Genomic DNA, 19,545 nt, shown 5'->3' on the forward strand with positions numbered 1-19,545 from the left:
TACATAATCCCCCTAGACCAATGGTAGTTCAGAGGTGTTTACCAGCTAGAACAAACTTTTCCTGGAAAGTTCACTTTGGCAAGCTGTTTCGAACTCCTGAAACAAACTCCAATCGAATTTCATTTTGTTCAAAATGAAGTCACACCAGTTCGTATCAGGGTCTTAACTTCTCTTTCTTTCTGTGTAGATCATTGAGGAGAATGGAGTGAGGCGGGTGTTGGTCTTACCTCAGACGGAGTTTCATCCGGGGGGCCATTCCCCGCTTCACCACCCGCCCCCACCGCCGCCCCACCACCTGCAGGCCTTCATCCCGCACCCGCACATCATGCATGCTCCCCCTCACCTGTACTCAGGCATGGCTGGAGGAACCGGGGATATGAACCCCCAGTACATCTCCCAGTACCACCCAGCACACACCTCCATCTACTCAGAGCAGGGTCAGTACACACACATACACACACACACACACACACACACACACACACTTTTGCTTCACCAAAAAATGCTGCACCACTGCTGACTCTACAGCGCTTTGACAAAAATATAAGACTATATTTTAGCTGAGTTATGAACTCTCAGAGAGAGAAAGACCGGAAGCCTATAAAATAGTCAACACAACAAAAACAAAATCCTGTTGGAAACTCGGGGTGTCACTTTACTAAAATTCCAGTATACGTAATATGCTATTTAACACAACCCTTTTTAATGTTTAAACATTATTAATTATTAAATTTAAAAGCAATAATTGTATTTTCATTAATTTTAAATAATTGTAAATATATTTATTAATAATATTAATACATAATAAAAAAAAGCTTAAATCATTGTCATGTATTGTTTTTTCATTTAAATACTGCGTACGTTTTTCAAGTAAACAGTCAGCAATAGAGAGAAAAATAATAAACAGTATTGTTTTATTAATATTAATGGCATTATTTATAAGTGTTGTTGCTGTTGTTTTAAACTAAAGGGGTTTAACTGTTATAGCTGAAATAAAATATAAATATTAGATGAATACTTCAAGGAATATTTGAAATGTTGCTTTGGTAACTATCTAAAATAAATATTTTAAGTTTTAACTGAAATAAAAATATAATAAAGTTAAATAAATAATTTGATAATAATATAAAATATAATAATTTAACTTATTATAAAAATATAATATAATAGTATATATAATAGAAAACTTACATAAATATATAAATATAATAGTAGTATACAAAATGTTTAAGTTTCAAAAACTTAAATACAAATTTAAATGGAAACTAAGAATCTAAAAATATTAATATAATAGTATATAAAATATACTAAAATAACACTAGGCATAACAAACTACTATTGTTTTTACATGATTATATTAACTACAGACCCTTATTCCTTAAGGAAACTTTTTGCATATCTAGGATAAAAATTGTTAATTGTTATATAGTTAATTCATTTCCAAAGAGAGACGCCATAGTAGGATTGTCATCTGTGCATTGGTTTTCAATAATTCAATGTCCCGTTACGCATTATTCCTTACATGTCTCTCTGTTTTCCAATTTCCTCAGAAACTCACCCCCAACACGCACGCGCGGCATTTGCTCACAGAGATGAAAGGGCTAGCAAAACCTATGAGCGTCTGCAAAAGAAACTGAAGGAGAGGCAAGGGGTGGGCGGAGGGGGAGTCGGAGGCTTGGCCCCCTCCAAAGACAGCCCCCCTCCATCCCCGCAGAAGAGCCGCGGGACACCACCCTCAGGAGGAGATCTGCAGAACGGGCTGGGGGGTAAGGGTGCAGAGGAGCAGGCACAGCCCAGCGCTGCTGTCGCCGGCCTGGGCAAGAGCCCAGGAAGAGGGAAGGAGGCAGAGTCTGGAGGTAGAATATACTGTAGGGTTCCTAGAACCCTTACAATAAAGCAGTAAGGCACGGGATGCTGTGTGTAACAGTGTTTTTAACACAGTTAAAGTGCGTCGTTTGGCACCAATGGAAGCAGTGTCAACTCTATGAAAATGTTACTCGCTGCCTCTTGTAGCTTTACTGCTTTTATAGAACAGTAGAATCAGCAATATGAGACATCAATGGTAAAGAAATAGTTACATTTATTTATAGTAATTTAATGGGGTCCAAAAGACTGAGACCACTAGTTGTTTTTTTGTTGTTGTTTATTTTATTTTTTGTTACAAATTATATTAACAGTATAAAAAAGTACTGTACCTGAAAACAATGATGTAATGAAAGTTAAACGATAATCAATTAAGATTTGTTAACATTTTATTAGTGAACAATTCTCATTAAATGCTACTACTTTCCTTTACTTCACAGTTGTTTAAATCCAAACTTTATGTATTTTCAGGTTTAAATGAGATGAAATGAAAATCCCAGTTTTTCAGTATTGTCTCAGACTTTTGAACCCTGCTGCAGTTCATTAGCCTAATAGTGACAGATAATGTATACTGTACATATACAGTGCAATAAGTTTGCATATATCAGCTGTTTTGTATCAGCTTTGTCTTATCCAATCAGATTTCAGCACCAAAATCGTTTTACGAATTAGACTTTAATGAAAATCTACATTTAATTAAAGATAAACTTACTTAAATTGACCAGGGAATTACATGTTTACTCTTTGGCTCTCCCTCAATTAATAACCAATTGGAGTTACTCATGCATGCGGTCACTGATTGAGGTTTATTGGGAAGAAGTTATTAGCATTAACAGACATTAATGTCCCATTATGTCCCAGGCCTGTCATATCTCAGGTTCCAGGCTAAAGTCCGTCCAGGAGCCCATCAGGAGGTGTAACGGGGCCCCGCTATAACCCGGCCCGAGCAGAGCTCATCTCTGGTCTCATTAGCTCCCGCAGCTTTAGGCTGCTGCAGATAGCATTAGCTGTAATTACTCTTGCACTGACTCAGTCATTTATCAGTGCTAACTAACTCCAGCCTGAAGGAACTCTGCTGCAGCTACTGTACGCCGACTAAACTTTGCTGGTGTATCTATTAATCCATTCATGGAAAATCAGAGTGTCTCTAACACGGAAAAGCCATTTGAGTGTGAAGCCCTGTTCTTTTTTTGAATCAGTCTATAATGGAGTTGTTGTCTTTTTATTATTATTTCGCAGAACTGGACGAAGAAGCAAAGGCTCTTCAGGAATGCTTAAACTCCATCTGCAAACCAGTGGTAAGGAGATTTTATTTGTGTTAATTATTTAGTTTTTATATGCAATTTCTGTATTTTAATTTCTTAAATGTTAACACATTCTCTCTCACACACGCACACATATTACGTTTTTTTTTTTTTAAGGATATGAATACATTTATTTAGCAAGGAAGCATTGAGTTAATTCAGGGCCTATATAATATTTGAGAGCAGAAGTTCTACAGATGGTGGCGCCAGCCCCTGATTTGGTGGCGCTTCTATAGTTTCTTACTGAACTGACTGACAGCTTCAGTTATTATAAAAGTAACACTCTTTACTCGCTTACACAATTTGGAAAAGGTTTTGTTTTGCATGAGATTTTGTGACTTACTTCAGTACAAAAAGTGCCACACTTTGGCAAAAATGTATTTCTTGATGATTTGATATTTTATAAATGTGACTTTATAATGTCTAAATATCAATTCAAAAGCAAAACCTGTGGGAAAAAATAAGTTAGGGAGTGGAAATGGCTAATAAGCCAATAAGTGTTCCTCTGCCGCCATCTACTGGTTATAGTAGTCATTTTTTGTCTTTTTATTTTTAAATAAACGTTTTTGTTTGCCACTAAGGGCCCTATTTTAACAATCTGAAACGCAAGTATCAAACGCGAAATGCAAGTAACTTTGTTGGCAGTATAATCTTGCTATTATACTGGTGGGATAAATGACTCTTGCGCCCGACGCAAATCTAAAATGGGGTTGGTCTGAAGTAGCTTCATTACTCATAGGTGTGGTTTGGGAGTAACGTGAAATAAACCAATCGTAATGTTATCTCACTTTCCCTTTAAGAGCAGGCGCGCTTGTTCCATGGCGGATTGCTATTATAACGGCGGATTTGCCAGGCGCACCCGAGGAGCGCTTCACAGCCGAGGAGACCGACGTTCTCGTCAGGGCCGTAAAACACAGAGAAGTGACATTGTGGGGATGGGAGAAACCCACCCAAATTAGCTTCGATTAAATAGGCGTATAATAATTTGGGTAAATGTGTAAGCTAGATTTATGCCTATTTTTTCACCACAACGATTTCCCTCATGTGGTAATATTTTTCCTTGTAATTATGTATGGTTTGCAAAAATGTCAACTGCTGCGCCTGTGTGTAGATGAGAGAAGCAAAGTGTATGCGCGTTGTGCACACTCTACATTATGGCCAAGTATGCGCCCTTAAAATAGCATCTGAACATGCCACTGAAAACTACTTTAGACAAGGTTTTTCCTGGTCTGTTGCGGAATTGTTTTCTGGAACTGCAAAATAGCACCAGGGAACGTTTGTGCCTGAACACGCCGCCTCTTTTCGCTGAACCGCCCCTGGGAGCGCAAGTTCATTCCCTAATTTACCGACGTGCGTCTGTGGAGGGAAAAGTCGGGTGCAAAATAGGAATGATACATGCGTCGGTGTACAAAGTCAATTGCGCTGGGTGCAAGATAGGGCCCCAAGTGTTAGTTTTCCAGTTTTACAAATGGGGACAGTCTTTGAAGGATAAACAAATAATGTTTTTGGTCATCACATTAAAAATAACATTTTAAGTTGGGTAATATTTAGAGCTTTGAAGTTTTGGAAAAAAGTTGTGTGAAGCTCTTGAAAGTCTTTGAAAATTGCTTGAATTCCACTCTCAAAGGGTTGTACGAACCCTAAAATGAAAAAACAAACACAAAACATTTGTCTATATCTGCCACAATACCATGATTACTGTTAGCTTTGCTACATAAAATCCATGGTGAATGTTGGTGATTTGTAGACTAAAAAAGCCTTTTATAACTTCATTCATTGCACAATGTTTCTAAAGGTTTCTCCAGCCATGCTTTTAAATAATGTAGAAAGTACATGCTTGGCTTGCGAAATCTTATTTTTTATCCATTTTTATTCCACATCCTCCCAATTTTTTTTTTTTAAAAGGTTACATTACATTTACATTTGCATTTAGTCATTTAGCAGATGCTTTTGTCCAAAGCGACTTACAAATTAGGACTAAATTAAGTGAGTCATCGTGAAGAGGCAAAAACAAAGCAAGAAGTGCTCAAAATATGAAGTTCAGGCATTGTTCAGAGTAGCATAAGCCCGATAAGTGAGGTTTTAAAGGAAAAGGAAAGAGATGGGGTTTCAGTTGTCTTTTGAATGTTGTCAGGGATTCTGCATTCCGGATGAGGGTGGGGAGAGCATTCCACCAGCATGGAACTGTGAATGAGAATGTTCTGGAAAGTGATTTTGTGGCTCTCTGTGATGGAACCACGAGATGTCGCTCGTTGACCGATCGTAGGCGTCTGGTAGGGATGTAGACTCGTAGGAGTGAGGGAAAGTAGGAGGGAGCTGAGCCTGTGATAGATCTGTAAGCAAGCAACATTAAGGCTTGACATTTTGAAATTGAGGGTGACCAATTCTGATTATCTCAAACTGGCCAAATAGCGGTCTATTTAAAGGTTTAGTTTTCCCCAAAATGAAAATTGTCATCAATCGTTCAAAACCTATAAGACTTTTTTTTCTTCTTCAAAACACAAATTAAGATATATTTGAATTAAAAGTGAGATTTATGGCCCTCTATTGAATGTCTATTCACCCAAAACTCTATAAAATGTTCATGAAGAGATGGTAAAACAAATCTATTTGAATCGAGCGGTTTAATTCAAGTCTTCTGAAAAGACACGATCGCTTTATATGATTAAACAGAAATCAGTAAACATAAACAGAGGCTCAACCGTACTTGTTTGATGCGTGAGAACAAACCTCGTCTTGGTTCTTGTAAAAGCTCAAACGTGCTCCGTAACATTAGAACGAACCTCATTGGTTCTCGCGTGTGAAGCGAACACACTTGAGCTTCCATTGACCAAATTTTGAATGCTCCAAGTGTGTTTTCTGACAAGCGATTATATGTGAATAAAAGCCTAAATTAAATCTATTCATTATATAAAGCGATCAAGACTTGGATTATTTTACAATCTCTTTATGAACATTTTGAAGAGGTTTGGGTGAATAGACTTCCAACAGAGGGGAAGTTATCTCTCAGGTTTCATTAAAAATATCTTCATTTATGCTTCAAAGATGAACAAAAGTCTTATGGGTCTGGAATGACTTGAGGGTGAGTTAATGATGACAGAATTTTAATTTTTGCGTGAACTATCTCTTTAATAAGCCTGCCTGGCCAATCCATCAGTCTATCACTGATATAAATGTACAGATATGGCATACTGTTCTTCTAAGTGTGCAATTGGAAAGGCCTTTATGCTACATTTGACACTCTTCTCACCGAGTAACCACCTTCTGAAGGACTGTACGACTGCTTGCTGCGTCAACAGATTTCTTAATGACAGTCATTTCCACGGTTTCAAAAACTCTACATCCATGCATGATTACAGTCCCCACAAGAAGACAGTAATGGCTCTCCGTAATGGGTCATTAATGCTGTATTTGATTTGATTCATCGAGGAAGCTAAATGGCTGTCTTGTCTCTGGTGGTGTGCTGGGCTCTGGTTTATTGGTGTTTTCATGAAACAGTGAGTTCAGTTTTGCAGGGACCGCTATAATCACTATAATAATGATCCTGTGCCTTTTTCACTAGACATTTAAACCTTTTTTTTTATTTTTTTAGATTATGTCCTGAGCAGCGTTTGTTTTTTAATCGCTATAGCCCTTGAGATATGAATAAATAGGGGCACTACGAATAGATTTTAAAAAGGCCATTTAAGCATGCTGTTCAAGCCAATTTTTGCAGTATGTACAGTATGTCCCCAAACTAGTGTCAAAACCATTGGCTTTTATTTCATTGTTTATCTTAATTTTTGTTTTTAAAGCTGCAGCATCCTAAACCTTCACCATTGTCCAGAACTGTTTTCTTAATTTGTAATTGGAATAAAACACTTTTTTTTTCTTTAAACTCAGAAATAAATATTTTATTTTAGTAGCTATTTTTTTATATAGATTAAAAGAAAATTTTGGAAAAGCAAACACATTTTGGAGATTTTGAACACCTTCAATACATCAAAAGTTACAAAATTCAGACAATATGGCTGACACTGGAATATTAGTTGGATAGGAATGAGCAGTTTTGCTCTTATAGAGCTTTGTCAGTCTGACTTTCATCCTTTATTCAACTCTGTTGACTTCCTTCAGGCATAAAGTTGGCAAAAAACTAATCATTCAGCCAATAACTTTTGTAAGGCTTGATTTGAAGATTATGAGACAAATTTGGTGAGGATGGAATATAATTTGTTGGTGGAAAAGTGGCGAGGTATTGAATCTTTTTTTAATATCGTTCTCTCTCTTCTTAACTCCACAAAGAATAAATAAATTAAGGCCACCATAACAACCAATTAAAAAGGTCAACAAGAGTAGCCTAAGTTTTGCATTAATAACCAATTTTCCCTAAATTTATGATGCAAAAATTAAGCAAATGCAGGTTAATGTTAATTTTCTCAAAGTATGCTGACCTCACAGCTCATAAAACAGTGTGTTATTTATTGACTTGTTTTGCCTGCTCAGAATGATAAGTCAAACACATCGGTCAGCTTCATGTAGATCAGTTGCATCAGTAATGGACTGATTATTTCCACAGCTCAAGCATTGAGAAAAGTGTAGAGGAGAGAATCGTTCCCTGCGAGGCACAGATAAATAGGTTCTTTTTAAGTCAGTTTTGGCTCAGTAATGCACGCTAACTTCAGCTATTCTTGTCTGAAAACCCGAAAGGTACATAGTCATGCATCCATAACTAAAGGAGACACTTGTTTCTCAACTGGAATAAAGCTAAAAATATTCCCTCTTGCATAACAGGAGTTCTCTTTTGTTCCGGAGGGGAGGCACCACGTCATTAAAATAAACTAAAGTGACACTTTCCAGGCGAAACAAGCAGACGCATGTATTTCCCACATAAACAAGTGCGTGTAGTTAAATATATAGTCAGTTAGCCCCAGGGAACAATTAACCTCTGAAATCAGTTGAACACAACAAAATGGCTTCCGCTAAATCAGACACATTTGGTTATCACGCATCTTGTTACATCAGTTGTTGTCACTCATTTACATTTTTTCCTTTTCATCTGCGTATACAGTCCCTTGTCTGTCCTCGTGCATCACGTTTACAAACAGATTTCCGTTCGTCTGTCTAGAGGACGCGACCTGAATTTAGCCATATTGTGCAGTTGGGGTTGCAGGACTACTGATTTTTCTTGTTTGTTAATTGTCAAAACAATACCAGAGTTACTCAAGTACTTGTGATTTGTTATGGTAAAAAAAAAGAAAGACATATATTGTGTCGTTTAATTGATAGCTCATTGTTTTTTGGCAATCATGTAAGTACAAGGACAGTCTATGCAAGCTCTATTATGCAGGGAATTCTTGAAACCATTAGTTGGTCAGGCAACTTTCTGACAAGTTAGTTGACAATATGTAATTTAGCTCATCTTTAAACTTACTTAACGAGACCAGACTTGGGCCAGAAACTCATTCTATACAAGTTTGCAGACACAATTGCAGAGAATTCTACTGATATTTCCTTTGCTTTGTCAACTGACTTCCATCTTTTATTCAACTCTGTTGCATTTGTTTGGGCGTAATGGTGGCGAAAACCAAAAATCGAGCTAATACATTTTGAGAGGCTTGACAAAATGGAACAAGATTTGTTATAAGAACAGTAGGAAAAGAGAAATTGGAAATAAGGACCATCAATTTTAAAGATTTTCACGAGTTAGTTTTGCATAATTACCGAGACTTGGGCCAGAAACCCAATCAATGCAAGTTTACAGGCAATACAACCAAAATGTTCTTAGACAACAGACATAGAGTCGATTTCAAACCTAAGAAGTTTTGTCTAGCAAAGGCACTATTGTTACTATATTGGTTTTTATATAGGACTGTGAAGCTTTGGGGGTGTTGATGGACTCGATCTACTACATCTATGTTTTGATCATCGTTCTGAATCCCATTCGGACATAATCTTTGACAAAAAAAAAAAAATTTCTCAAATGTTGCCTTTTTTTAATAAAACTTACCCACATTCAGGTGTTGATAAAAGAGATTGCATTAAGCATTTTTGTTTCAAAGCAGAGGCTCTGTTTTTTCTTTTGATATATTGTATGTTAAGATATTCATGCAACAAAATATTCTGGGTGCCATGAAACTTTTGTGAAAAGGCTAAAAAATGCTGGCGGTGGCTGGCAACTTAAAAAAAATCTCAAGTGCCACATCTAATAGAAGTTAAATTCAAAACTAGCTCGGTTAAATCTCTTTTCTTTCTTTCTATCGGTTTCTGCTTGTAAAAACGGTTGTCATCTTGTGTCGTCGTCAGGTGACGGACATCCAGGCCAGAGGGGCCAGTTTGAGTTGGGTGGCCCCGTCACGGACAGAAGGGGACGAGGAGCCCAAAGAGGGAGAAGAAGTCCCCGCGGAGCCCAGCCTCACGTACGAGGTCTCGGTTTCGTATAACGGCAAGGACGGGAAGTACAAGGCCGCCCACAGGTGAGCGTGTGTGTGTCACTGGGCAGGATGTGGAGAAGCTGTGGGTGCAGTTGAGGAACTCGCTGATGTTTTCTATGGTTTGCTAAAGGTCATCAGCAGTTCACCTGACATCTGCAGCTCTAGATCAACCCTAGAGAGCAAGTTGTTTTGAATGTGTACGATCTGCAACGTTACTACTAATGTTTTCTTTTCTTTGTCTCTTGCTTGTGTCAGTGGTGTGGAACTAAGTGCAACCTTACAAGACTTAAGACCAGCAACAGACTACCACGTCAGGTCTGTGGTTTTTGTCTTTGAAATGCACACACCACATTAACAGAATCAGAATTGTTTTTACTGTGATGCTCAGTCAAATCGACAGTTGTTTGTTTTTCACTCACCCTTATCTTGATTAAAACCCACTGTTCAAGTTGCTTTCAAGTTGTTGTTCACATACTGTTCAAGTTGCTCTATTCCATACAATGAAAGTGAATGGAGTTTAGCTATATTATATGAATAATTCTTTATAAATAATGTATAGTTGTATTATTATTATTATTATTATTATTATTATTATTATTATTATTATTATTATTATAAGAAAATAATTTTCATAAATACAATTCTTAATATAGTTGTATTTATTAAAAATTATAATCATAATATTGTTATGTTCATTATAAGAATATAGATTTATTTATATATGTAGTTAAATATAGCTAAAAATATAGTTTCATATAAAGTTAATATATAGTTTTATTCTTAATAATAATGTAGTTATATTAGCTATATTATATAAATAATTCTTTAAAAATATAATTTTCTTTATAATAATTCTTTATAATGTAGTTTTAAAATATTAAAATAACTAAATATTTTTTAAATAATATAGTATTATTATTATTATTATTATTATTATTATTATTATTATTAAAACGAAAAATGTATCGATTATAAATTAATGTTTTCATAAGTAAAATTATTTATTAATTATAGTTATATTTGTTAAATAATATGTTGTTTAAATAATAATATAACAATATTAATAAAAAATATAGTTGTTATAAGAATGTAAATTCTTTATAAAAACATTTTCTTTATACATGTAGTTAAATATAACTAAACCAAAAATATATGGTTACATTTAAAGTTAATATATTATTAATAATATTATACTTAGTAGTTATATTATATAAATAATTCTTAATAAAATTTTCTTTATAAATAATGTTATTTTAAAATAAATATATATTATATAGTTATATTATTATTATTAATAACAATAATAAAGTTTAAATGAATATGTAGTTATATTAATACTACTACTACTAATAATAATAATAATAATAATAATATAGTTATATAATAATAATAAAATAATAATAATAATAATATAGGTATGTTAGTTATAAGAATGTAAATTCATTAAAAATGTATATATAAATAAAAATGAAATATTACATTTTTTTAAATTCTTTAAAGATTCTTTAAAAATAAAATTCACTCTAAAACTATTCTTTTGTTTAATATTGGTATTTGTATAGTGTCTCTGTATACTAATACAAGTGTGTGTGCTTGTGTGTGTATTTAGGGTCCAGGCCATGTGTAACTGTTTACAAGGCGTCCCTTCAGAGCCTGTGAGCTTCACCACTCTGAGCTGTGAGCCCGACACACCCAGCCCTCCACGCAAAGCCAGCGGCACCAAGAGCAGCCTCGTCCTGCAGTGGAAGGTGTGCAGTAACACATTCACATCTCAACAGTCCCACGCTGCATGGTCAAAACTGACATTAAGTGCAGAACATTCACAAAAATTCTTCTTCCTAGGCGCCGTGTGACAATGGTTCCAAAATCCAAAACTATATTCTTCAGTGGGACGAGGTATGTTATTTTTCATTATCGTTTTTCTGTTTTTTAAATTGAAAGATTAATTAGGAACTTTAAGATTTTGCTTTATTTTCATGACAATTAAACATGAAGCAGTTCTCATTACTGTAATGTGAACAAAAAGTATTTATAGATTAGTCTTTGTAGACACAGTACGGCACTGAGAACTTGGGGAAAATGTGCTAAATTATCAAAACAAGTAGTCACTATGACTTTTTTTTTAATAATGGTCCAAAAAATAGACTTTATTTATGCAAAACGTAGTTCCTCAGCTGATCTGAGGTCTGTAAGACATGTTCCTGAATCAACATATTTTGTCAATCCTGGAATAACATTTTTATCCGAAAATGTAGTCCTAATCCAGCCCAACTTCTCCCTAAAATCAGAGGGGAATGATAGGTGAATAGCGCTGATGTAGAAGCACATAACCCTGGTTGTAAGCCTAAACTTGACATAAACTGTACTCAAATCTGATTGGTTGATTGGAATGTTGGTTCATTCACTTGGTGAATGACGTGCGGGTTTGCATAAAGTGCTAATCCTGTGCTCTGTGAACAGGGGAAAGGGACGTCTGTGTTTGAACAGTGCTACTACGGCCCTCAGAAGCAGTACAGACTCACCAAACTCTCCACAGCTTCCAGATATTCCTTCCGGCTGGCAGCCAAAAATGACATGGGGGTCAGGTGTGTATCAGTCGGGATGCTCCTGAAGAAAAAGACCGTAAACATTGTGTCATACAGTGATAGAAGTTCAAAATGAACCATGCTAATGGCAGATAAAATAGAAGAAATTATTACAAATATTTTTGTCACACATTATTTGGTAACACTTTATTTTACGAAGTCTCCTTGTTGCGTGTTACATGTACTTACCATAGTAATAACAGTAAATTATGCATAATTACATGCAACTAACCCTCAACCAAATCCTAATCCTACCCTAATCCTAGAGTAAGTACATGTAGTTAATTCATATTACTCAGTACTTAAATATATAATTACAATGTAACAATGACACCTTAAAATAAAGTGTAACCCATTATTTTAAGGTCTCCGTGATATTTAGCACTGAGTAATATTAACTACATATGCTTACTCTAGGGTTATGGTAAGTTGCATGTAATTATGCATCATTTACAGTTATTAGTACATGCACTGTAACGTGTAACAAGGACACTGTAAAATAAAGTGTTAGCATCATTTCTGTCTTGATGTCAATGCGATGTTTTACCTGTGTTTTCCTGTTTGGGTAGTGAGTTCAGTGAAGTGGTCCACATCATGACGTCGTGCAGTGTTCCTGCCCCCCCCTTGAGCCCTGAGTTGGTTCAGCCCGGGGTCACATGGCTCTGCGTGCGCTGGCAACGGCCGGCCGGCTCGCCCAAAGAGGACGACATCGGCTACGTGCTGGAGATGGAAGAGGAGGGCTCAGTGAGTGAGAGATTCACACACACTTTCACAGAACACACACACCCATACCAAGTCAGCATGAAACGGAAGTTGCCATAGGCATCCCTGCTTTCAGACTGTATGATCCTCCATCTCTGATTTTAGAGGTGGTCAGAGATGCATCATCATCAGTGTAAACATCAGTTTGTCCTCATGCATCCTGGACACCTAAAAAAAGTTTTTAGGTAACACTCATTAGTTAACTACATTAATTAGCATGAACTAATAATGAACTGCACTTACACAGCATTTATTAATCATTGTTAATTTCAACATGTACTAATACATTATTAAGATCTTGTTAACATTAGTTATTAAAATCTTGTGAACAAACAGTGAATGACTGTATTTTCAATAACCAACATTAACAAAGATTAACAAATACAGTAACAAATGTATTGCTCATTGTTAGTTCATGTTAGTTAATATATAAACTAATATTAACTAATGAACCTTATTGTAAAGTGTTACCTTTTTGTCTGATAAAAGATAAGCATAATAAAAGTTTAATTGTTTTATTTATTTTTGACTACAAAAAAACAATTAAAAGCATTGTATTTTATTCAATTTAAATTATATTATTAATATATAATTATTTTAGTCATAAAATGACAATAATATCTAAGTTGTTTTGAGGAAAAAAATGGAAACAAATGTCATGTTCATAAAAACGTATCAAGCTAAGGCACTCGAGAGTTAAAGTAAATGTATATAAAAAGTCTTTATTTTATTATATTCATGTCATGTGTAATAAACGGCGATCTGTGTCGGCTGGCTTCTAGTGAAGGGTCTAAGGATTGTCCCGAAAGATTCAGGTTCAGTTTCAGAAGGCCAGGTTTGTTTCATGCGTCACTGTGAGTCACTGTGTGTGATTGTGTTCTCATGAATGTGTTGCACAGGGTTACGGGTTCCAGGCCAGTTATGATGGAGACGAGCTGTCACACACCATCAGAAACCTCCACAGGAGCACCACGTACCGCTTCAGGGTGAGAAACACACACACACACACACACACACACACACACACACACACACACACACACACACACACACATCACACACCATCAGAAACCTCCACAGGAGCACCACGTACCGCTTCAGGGTGAGAAACACACACACACACACACACACACACACACACACACACACACACACCATCACACACCATCAGAAACCTCCACAGGAGCACCACGTACCGCTTCAGGGTGAGAAACACACACACACACACACACACACACACACCATCACACACCATCAGAAACCTCCACAGGAGCACCACGTACCGCTTCAGGGTGAGAAACACACACACACACACACACACACACACACACACACACACACACACCATCACACACCATCAGAAACCTCCACAGGAGCACCACGTACCGCTTCAGGGTGAGTAACACACACACACACACACACACACACACACACACACACACACACCATTACACACCATCAGAAACCTCCACAGGAGCACCACGTACCGCTTCAGGGTGAGTAACACACACACACACACACACACACACACACACACACACACACACACACACACACACACACACACACTAACACACACCATCAGAAACCTCCACAGGAGCACCACGTACCGCTTCAGGGTGAGTAACACACACACACACACACACACACACACTAACACACACCATCAGAAACCTCCACAGGAGCACCACGTACCGCTTCAGGGTGAGTAACACACACACACACACACTAACACACACCATCAGAAACCTCCACAGGAGCACCACGTACCGCTTCAGGGTGAGAAACACACACACACACTAACACACACCATCACACACCATCAGAAACCTCCACAGGAGCACCACGTACTGCTTCAGGGTGAGACACACACACACACACACACACACACACACACACACACACACACACACACACACAGGGTGTTTCTCACCCTGATGGTGTGTGTGTGTGTGTTTCTCACCCTGATGGTGTGTGTTAGTGTGTGTGTTTCTCACCCTGAAGCGGTACGTGGTGCTCCTGTGGAGGTTTCTGATGGTGTGTGTTAGTGTGTGTGTGTCACACACCATCACACACTGTCAGAAACCTCCACAAAAGCACCACGTACCGCTTCAGGGTGAGAAACACACACACACACTAACACACACCATCACACACCATCAGAAACCTCCACAGGAGCACCACGTACTGCTTCAGGGTGAGAAACACACACACACACACACACACACACACACACCATCAGGGTGAGAAACACACACACACACACACACACACACACACACACACACACACACACACACTAACACACACCCGCACTGGCTGCTTGACTTCATGACTATACTGGATGTGTGACTCCTTGAGTGTCCACTTATTTTGTATTTTGTTAGTTTGTTTGTTTGTTTGTTTGTTTGTTTGTTTCTTTTGTTTGTCTTTTTTTTTCTTCTCTCTCTCTCTCTTTGTTTGTTTGTTCTTTCGTTTGTTTTTTTAATCTCTTTTTTTGCACATTTTTGTCCTTCATTCTTTTCTTACTGTCTTTCATTTATGGTATCTTTGTCTTTTCTTGTTCTTTTATTTTTGATTAAGTAGTATTCTTTCTTTCTTGTTTTGTTTTTTGTCTTTGTCCTTCATTCTTTCCTTGCTCTTTCATTTATTTTATTTCTCTTTCAGTTCTTTTTGATTTAGCTTTTTTCTTCATTTGTTCATTTAGTGTTTTGTTTCATTCTTTGTTGTCTTGCTTGCTCTATTCTCCTTTTGTTTTTCAGCTCATTTCATATTTTATTTGTTCTAGTTCTCTTTCTTCATTTAATCTTGCTGTTGTTTTTCTTTTGTTCATTCCATCATTAGTTAGTTTGTTCTTTCCTTTGATGTTTGTTCTAGTTTTGTTTTCTCTCTTCATCTCCCGGTCGTGATTCACCGGTTTCCAGTGGCCGTGAGATGAAGCAGGCGGTGCACTGATGCGATCGGTCACTGTTCTCTGCTGTCGCTAGGGATGCGCTGATCATAATCTCGTTTCCAAAAACAAAAGTGTATTAATGCGCTCAGAACGGCCGCATGTGTCCTGATGAGAGGAGCTGATTACCTGCCGAGAGCTCACATCCCCAATTACTGACAATTACTGTGACGGATGACATCACAACACCACCGTTCATTTCCGAACCGCGAAACGCTTCCTCATCCTGCACTTTTGTCAGGGGAAAAAACTCTTTCTGAGTGAGATAAATTCGGTGGTGAATATAAAGGCTTTTAAAAGGCCCTAGAGATTTGCATTTCCTCTGAACCCAGTGTTTGTGTGAGTCATAATGAAGCCTATTTTTAGGACCATTCAGATTTTTTGCATTGTGACATTTTGAATCATTAATGAACCAACACACACACACACACACACACACACACACACACACACACACACACACACACACACACACACACACTGCCTAATTTTTCCTTTTTCTTTTTCATCATTGCAGGTTGTGGCCTATAACGCGGAAGGGAAGAGTAACCCCAGCGCTGTGTCTGAGTTCACCACGGCCCCTGATAGGCCGAGCTGCCCCTGCAGACTCACTGTGAAGGGCAAACCTCACCCGACCAGTTTCCGCCTGACCTGGGGTCAGTTCAGCATGTTACGGTCACACATCACAGAAAAAAAAACAATCAAAACATCATCTTTAATTTAGTCCTCATAAAACCCTTTTACAATGTGCGTAAATCACTCGCATATGCGACTAAATGTTCATGCTAGGCAGCTAAACTGATGAAATTAAAATGTTAAAACGAACAGAAATGCAGAATGTACCTCAGTATCAAGAACTAGCTGAAGTTGCTAATACTGATGTTTTTTGTGGTTTCCTCTCAGAGCCTCCCAAAGACAATGGCGGCTCAGATGTGACGAAGTATGTGGTGGAGCTGTCTGAAGGGTTATGTGGTACGTCCCACTGAGGTTTCCTGGTGTGCTTCCTGGCATTATTATGGTTATTTCATTGATTGTGTGTGTGTTTTCAGGGTCTTCTTGGAATCAGGTGTACAGCGGTTCGGCTATGGAGTGTGTTTGCGACGGTCTGAGCCCAGGATGTTCATACCAGGCTAGAGTCCACTGCATCAGTGCCGGAGGCGAGAGCCCGGTATGTCACACACATCATGCCTTCCTTACTCCTCTTAGTGCCATGTTAAACCTTCATTTTAAATAGTGACGACTCATCGCTCATATCACCTATACAAAATATTGGCCAATGAAATGCTCTCTAGAATGAGAATGTCCCACCACTCTAACACTGAGCTTTATTGTGCTAGCAATGTTATAGGGCTGCGCAACGATTAATCGCATCCAAAATAAACGTTTGTGTTTACATAATATGTGTACTGTGTATAATTATTTTGTATATATAAATACACACACATGCATGTATATATTTGAGATATATAACACATTTTCTCAAATATATACATGCATGTGTGTGTATTTACATATACAAAATTAGTATACACCGTAAACATATTATGTACACACAAACTTTTATTTTGGGGTGTCTTCATGTATGTGAGTCCCTTGTGTTTTCTTTAGCATAATTTTAATAAAGCACTTATTGTGGATATATTCATTTATTAAAGTTCAATTTTATATTAAATGCAACTATCTGATAGGATTTAAGTATCTTTGTGTATAATTTCATAATTCTATTGTCTTTGACGTGTATTGCACAATGTGTGCTGCATTTATGGTAAACTAAAATATACTTGAATGTCATTTCTATTCAAACTCGTCATGTATTTAAATATATTTTTAGTTACACATTTGTTTTGAAGTTGCAGTTTAGTACATAACTTTCAATGTAATATCAAATAACACTACAGTTAAAATTATAATCAAGTACTTTACATGTACTGTCAACACATCAAAATAAGTGAAATTCTTTAAAGGATTACAAAATATTGATATTAAAACAGAATTATTTAAAGTAAAACTTCATTACAGAGTGCACTTTTTCAAAGTTGACTTAAGTGTGTCAAGAAAAATACTCCAAATACACTTACAGCAGTGACACACAAAAGACAAAGATACCATAAATGAAAGACAGCAAGAAAAGAATGAAGGACAAACAATTTACAAAAAAAGATATTAAAATAACAAACGAAAGAACTAACAAACAAAGAGAGAGAGAGAAAAAAACAAACAAACAAAAAAGAAAGACAAACAAAAGAAACAAACAAACAAGCTAACTAAATATTTGAAGTAGTCTCGATCGTAGCCAAATAACCACGCATTAATAATTCATGTTTGAAAAGAGTTTCGGGATGTGTTCGAACTAACAATGTTAACTGTCTCAAGTCACTATTCACATTGTCACAAATTATTTTGTAACAAAAACGTCCGACTCCTTTGTCTTTGCAAACCCTAAACATACGTACAGACACACTAGAGTGCCGGGCTGACGTCACCATCACAGAGTGCTTTTAGCAAGCGGCTGGTAGTAATTTCTCTCCTCCGTCTTCTGATCTCAGCTGTGATGGCATTGTTGGCGGTTTACAGATGTATATCTGCATGCGGGACTTGCCAGCGCACAGCTATGACTCATGTTGGCAGCGTCTGGGTTTCGCATACGAATGTGAGAGGATGCTCACATGGCTGTGGTCTGTTGTCTGTGTTTCAGCCGGTGCCCACACACACACACTCTCTTCTCGTCCAGGAGGGGGAACACCATTAAAGTGGATCAAGATTCTCCAGTCTTTCTGATTTCTCATGCTTGTTGTTTTCAGTTGACGGAGGCCTTGCAGGTCCAGACGCCACCTGTTCCTCCTGGTCCGTGTCAGCCGCCCAGGGTCGTGGGCAAACCCAAAGCGAGAGAGGTGCAGATACGCTGGGGTAAGCTTGGGCTTTGTGTGTGTGCGTATTAATTGCGTATAAACAATTAAGTATGTATTTGGGGCTAATCGGGGGGTGGGGGCTTGAGTGGTGTATTTTACACTACAAGTGTTGGGGAAAGTTACTTTTAAATGTTGTGCATTACAATATTGCGTTACTCCCAAAAAAAGTAACGAATTGCATTACTTAGTTACTTTTTATGGAAAGTAATGCGTTCTGTTACTTTGCATTACTTTTTCTCACCTGGGTGGGGCTTGCTTGTTTGTTTTTTAAACAAGCAATTGAAAAATGTACTTATTTTGTTGTAAATAGAAAATGAATGAGTTACTTTATTAGTTACTTGTAACACAAGTTTGTAATCAGATTACTTTTCTCTTGTTATGCATTACCCCCAACACTGTACACTGCTGTTTAAAAGTTTTGAATAATTTTTTTACGTTTTTAAAATAAGTCTCTTATGCTCTTTTGCAGGATATAACCTCGCAATTGAGAGGGGAAAAATATCTGAATTATGAGACAAGTTGCAATTACCTTTTGTAATGTTTATGTGGTGGCAGAAACAAGCTTCCATTTAAAAAAAAAGAAAGAAAAGTAACCGTAATCATGTGAAATTTAAATAATTTTAAATGTAATCTGTTCCTATGATGTAAAGCTGAATTTTCAGCATCATTACTCTAGTCTTCAGTGTCACATGATCTTTGAGAAAGCAAGCATTTTTTATTATCAAAGTTGTGCTGCTTAATATTTTTTGGAAACTTTGATAA

At 37.0% G+C, this 19,545-nt stretch overlaps 1 protein-coding gene across 4 annotated transcripts in view; it reads left to right on the forward strand.

The window, feature by feature from the left end:
• Positions 1-19,545, forward strand: part of fndc3a (fibronectin type III domain containing 3A) — a 97,197-nt gene that overhangs the window by 61,059 nt on the left and 16,593 nt on the right. For 2 of the 4 annotated variants that reach the window (XM_079885847.1, XM_079885846.1), the window contains exons 5-18: positions 188-437; positions 1,551-1,856; positions 3,103-3,161; positions 9,450-9,619; positions 9,833-9,892; positions 11,187-11,325; positions 11,420-11,473; positions 12,038-12,162; positions 12,732-12,906; positions 13,824-13,910; positions 16,392-16,530; positions 16,778-16,846; positions 16,924-17,042; positions 18,676-18,781. In XM_079885847.1, coding sequence (XP_079741973.1) covers positions 188-437; positions 1,551-1,856; positions 3,103-3,161; positions 9,450-9,619; positions 9,833-9,892; positions 11,187-11,325; positions 11,420-11,473; positions 12,038-12,162; positions 12,732-12,906; positions 13,824-13,910; positions 16,392-16,530; positions 16,778-16,846; positions 16,924-17,042; positions 18,676-18,781 — 1,858 coding nt within the window. The remainder of the gene's footprint in view (positions 1-187; positions 438-1,550; positions 1,857-3,102; positions 3,162-9,449; positions 9,620-9,832; positions 9,893-11,186; positions 11,326-11,419; positions 11,474-12,037; positions 12,163-12,731; positions 12,907-13,823; positions 13,911-16,391; positions 16,531-16,777; positions 16,847-16,923; positions 17,043-18,675; positions 18,782-19,545) is intronic. The other 2 variants (XM_079885849.1, XM_079885848.1) reach the window with 1 other exon arrangement.

This window comes from Squalius cephalus (genome assembly GCF_949319135.1).
Source record: "Squalius cephalus genome assembly, chromosome: 11".
Lineage (NCBI taxonomy): Eukaryota > Metazoa > Chordata > Actinopteri > Cypriniformes > Leuciscidae > Squalius > Squalius cephalus.